The sequence below is a fragment of the Oratosquilla oratoria genome, chromosome 37 (genome assembly GCF_046742065.1).
Source record: "Oratosquilla oratoria isolate Oo_2021 chromosome 37, ASM4674206v1, whole genome shotgun sequence".
Lineage (NCBI taxonomy): Eukaryota > Metazoa > Arthropoda > Malacostraca > Stomatopoda > Squillidae > Oratosquilla > Oratosquilla oratoria.
This window is the reverse complement of record NC_134813.1, coordinates 15,263,310-15,268,309: the sequence shown is the minus strand read 5'-3', so window position 1 is coordinate 15,268,309 and position 5,000 is coordinate 15,263,310. Positions and strand designations below refer to the sequence as shown.

The 5,000-nt window shown below is 33.5% G+C and overlaps 1 protein-coding gene across 4 annotated transcripts in view; it reads left to right on the top strand.

Annotated features, from left to right (window-relative positions):
• LOC143019535 (uncharacterized) overlaps window positions 1-5,000 on the top strand; it is a 313,311-nt gene that overhangs the window by 238,747 nt on the left and 69,564 nt on the right. For all 4 annotated transcript variants that reach the window (XM_076175249.1, XM_076175248.1, XM_076175251.1 and 1 more), the window contains exon 16: window positions 1,303-1,421. In XM_076175249.1, the coding sequence (XP_076031364.1) occupies window positions 1,303-1,421 (119 nt within the window). The remainder of the gene's footprint in view (window positions 1-1,302; window positions 1,422-5,000) is intronic.

The window sequence follows — 5,000 nt, the reverse complement described above, 5'->3', positions numbered from 1 at the left end:
CAATCAGTCCTAGAATCTTATTTGCTTTCTCAGAGGCTGAAATACACAGCTTGGAATATTTGAGGTCGTTACTGATAATTACGCCGAGATCTTTTTCACTATCCACTTTTTTTAACGAATTTCCAAATAACTTGTAATCGTACTTACTGTTATTTTTACCTATGTGCATTACCTTGCATTTACTTGTGTTAAATTTCATTAGCCACTTTTCAGACCATGGCTGTAATTTATCTAAATCTTCTTGAATATCTAATTGGTTTGAGTGATCATTTGCCACTCCGCACAGTTTTGTATCGTCAGCAAATTTGGAAACAGTAGATTTTAGTCCATGGTCTATATCATTTATATATACTATGAATAGAAGTGGTCCAAGAACGGAACCCTGAGGAACTCCACTTGTAACATTTTTCCATCTAGAAGTTTTTCCATTTAAAACAACTCTCTGTTTTCGACCATTCAACCAATTACTAGTCCAACCTAATAGGCTACCACTTATTCCGTGTAAAGCTAATTTAGTAAGTAGTCTTTCGTGTGGGACGGTATCAAAAGCTTTTGCAAAGTCTAGATATATTAAATCTATATTGTTTCTTTTGTCATAATTCGAGATAACAGTGTTGTAGAATTCGAGTAAGTTAGTCACGCAAGTACGTTTCCGTCTGAAACCATGCTGGCTATCATTTATCAAACGGTTACTTTCTAAATGATGTTCGATAGCATCTCTGATGATAGTTTCCATTATTTTTCCTTATCATTATTTTCATTATCATTATCATCATCATTATTATTATCATTATCATAATCATTACTATTAATAGTATTATTAACGTTATTATTATATATTAATATCATTATTAGTAATATTAACATTATTATTATCATTGTTATTATCAGTACTATCAATATCGTTATTATCATAATTATCTTCAATACAATAATGATAATCACCATTGCTATTATCATTGATATTGTTTTAATTATAATTCAAATTTCTTAAATTAGCTTATGACTTACCTTTAGATTATCTTTGTATGATTTGTATTTTCAAAATATGAGCTCACAAATCTCCAATGTACCATTAAGAGAATCGGACAATATATATCTTCTTATTATGGGAGAACAAAAACATGGAGATCAAATCTCTCGGATATTTCAAAGGTTGATTAATTTAGAAGTAATGAATATGCTACCTCATATAGTGTGCAGAAATCTAAATAGAATAATGATAATTATCAGTGATTGTTGTATTTATAAAAGGAGTTTCAGGTTGTCTTACTTTTGACTCTATCTTTTCCTCCTCCCAAGATCCTTCTGATACTAGCGAGCGACAAGGAGAAATTGCAACCATTTCCTCATCTTCGTACTTTCTGTCCAATGGAAACCCGGCCTACGCGCCACCATCAGGCACAACGCCAACGTCAAATGTATGTATTGAGTTTCAATAATCTTAGTAAGATAATCTAGGTATTGTCCTCACACACATATACCGTATATATACACTTGCTCACAAAGATAATGTATCTTTAACAAATACATGCACACGAACGGACACACACACACACACACACACACACACACACACACACACACACACACACACACACACACACACACACACACACACACACACACACACACACACACACACACACACACACACACACACACACACACACACACACACACACACACACACACACACACGCATACACACACGCATACACACGCGAATACACACACATACATACACGCATACACACACGTACATACACACTTACATACGCGCGCACACACACACACACACACACACACACACACACACACACACACACACACACACACACACACACACACACACACACACACACACACAAACACACTGATAACCTGACATTCATACATCCATACATACATGCATACTGACATACTGACAGTCATAAATACATACATGCATACATACATACATACATACATACATACATACATACATACATACATACATACATACATACATACATACATACATACAGTACACTCACTTAGGAGGACTTAAAGGGAGCACAATCTGGGGATAGAGAATTTTATGTATGATAGAGATATTTAAACAGTAATAGAAAAAAAAAATATCGTATTAAAGGGAGGTGATGTGTGAGGTGCCACGATGCTCTGCATTGGCATCAGTTCCTGTTCCTAATGTAACATCACTCGGTGTAATTATTGGAATAGGTAGCTCGATGTAACTTTTTGCTGATGATGCAAATATCATGAACATAGTGAAATGTAAAGAGTATTGTAAAATGGTACAGGTAGAACAAATTATCATCGTCATCGTAATCGTCATCGTCATCGTCATCGTCATCGTCATCATCATCGTCATCATCATCAGCAGCAGCAGCAGCATCGTCATTGTCATCGTCATCATCATCCTCATCGCCATCGCCGTCGTCGTCATCATCATCATCATCATCATCATCATCATCATCATCATCATCATCATCATCATCATCATCATCATCATCATCATCATCATCATCATCATCATCATCATCATCATCATCATCATCATCATCATCATCATCATCATCATCATTATTGTTATTATTATTGCTATTCACATTATTATCATTATTAGTATTATTATCATTATTATCGTTAACATCATTATTATCATTATTAATATCATTATCATTATCATCGTTAACATCATTATTATCATTATTATCATTATAAGAGGGAGGGTGGAGGGGTGTGGAGTGTATTCAGGGAAGGAGTGGGTGGGGATGATTTTATGCCTTTTCCTTTTTGGCTACCTCCCTTGTAAGGGGGAAAAAGCTTTGGTATATGTATGTATGCTGAATACCACAGGGAAAAGAAAAATTCTTGTAATTCGAGCGCTTTCGTGATATTTGTTCACATCTTCAAGGATTACAATAGAATGAATAAGTACAGAGTAAGATGAGATATATATACACATGAGAGAGGTTTGACACATGGAAAGGGTACCACTTAAGCTAATTATATCAGGTCAGGTCATGTCTTGAAGGGTAGGGGTGGGTGACCTTATTCCTTACAGTAATTATCATATATACTCTTAACAATAAGTGGATCAAGTTTGTATAGACCTAAATTGTTATTAAGGAGTTTTTCATAGTCATGTTTGATGATACAAGATTCTATAATATTTCTTTCGGTCATGTCTTTACATGATAAAATTTTTGTTGCATTTTTCCAATTGATCGGATGGTCAAAATTCCTTACATGAGTAAACAAAACATTAGAATATTGGCCTGTCTTAATGCTATGTTTATGCTGTTTTATTCTTAATTCTAAATCTTTGCTTGTTTGCCCAACATAACATCTATTACAATCGGAACATGGTATCTTATAAACACACCCCTTAAAATCATTTGGGGAGTTTTTTATCAGTGGAATTATTTCTAAAGACATTAACATTAACATTAAAATGTTTTAGGATATTGGGAATCTCTATCATATTTTCATTGTATGGAAGTATCAACAGATTTGTGTTATCATTATCATTATTATTATTATTATTATTATTATTATTATTATTATTATTATTATTATTATTATTATTATTATTATTATTATTATTATTATTATTATTATTATTATTATTATTATTATTATCATTATTATTATCATTATTATTATCATTATTATTATCATCATCATCATCATCATCATCATCATCATCATCATCATCATCATCATCATCATCATCATCATCATCATCATCATCATCATCATCATCATCATCATCATCATCATCATCATCATATTATTATTATTATTATTATTATTATTATTATTATTATTATTATTATTATTATTATTATTATTATTATTATTATCATTATTATTATTATTATCATTATTATTATTATTATTATTATTATTGTTGTTATTATCATTATTATTGTTGTTGTTGTTATTACTATCATTATTATCACCATTATTATAATAAGAGGTCTGGGTCGAGATTGCCATCCAGAACCCTAAGATGGGTGTGGTACAGAAGAGAGTAAAAAGGAAGAGATAGGCCGTATGTTTGGTGAGAAGGAAGATGGATATGTTAGCGTTAAGTGAAACCAAGTTGAAAGGGGGTGAATTTTAGTTAGAGTGTTGTGAGTGACGAAGGTAAAGGCTGGTTCTGCTGGTAAATGATGAGGCATCAAAACATATGGTGGAGTGAAAAGACGTGTCTTCAAGGTAAATTTGGATTAAGGAGAAAGTGAAATGTGGGCGTGGTAGTGAAAAGAGTGTAGAGGAATGAGAGGCTTTTTGGATGCATTTAAATGAATGCTTAGAAAAATTTGGAAGGAATGTCAATATAGTCGTGCTGGGAGACCTCAATGCTAGAGTAGGAGATGAACCAACAGACAGAGTTGTTCGGGAGTGCCAGGTAGAAATCATATCGAAAAATTAATGGTGGAGATAAGTTTAGAGTTGATGATAGGTGGCCCAGTGTTTGAGAAGAAAGTCAAGCATAAGTATACGTGGGAGAGTGTGGTGGTGGATGAGGCATTAATGGATTATATAGAAAAAATGGGGTACAAGGAGCTTTGAAAATTATAAGGTGAAGCACCTGGGTTGGTTGGGTCTCATGCGGAGTGTCTGAAGAAGGGAGGTACAGTAATATAAGACTCTCAAAAGAGATTTAATGTGTGTCTAAGGAGAGCAGACTGCCTGTATAGTTCCGCTTTACAAAAGAAAAATGGGACACATGTGATTGTAATACTTTCAGGGGAATTAGTTTGTTGAGTGTAGTTGGGAAGGCTTACAGAAGGGTTTTATTTGAGAGTATTAGGAATTGAACAGAGGGAGTAAATGGTGATGACCAATGTGGGTTTACAAAAAGAAAAGGATGCATGGATCACACTTTTGTGGTTAGGCAAATTTGTGAGAAGGCTTTGGCAGAAAGTAAGGATTTTTTTTTGGGGGGTGGGGCTTTTATGGGCTTGAAGAAGGGTAGATAGGAA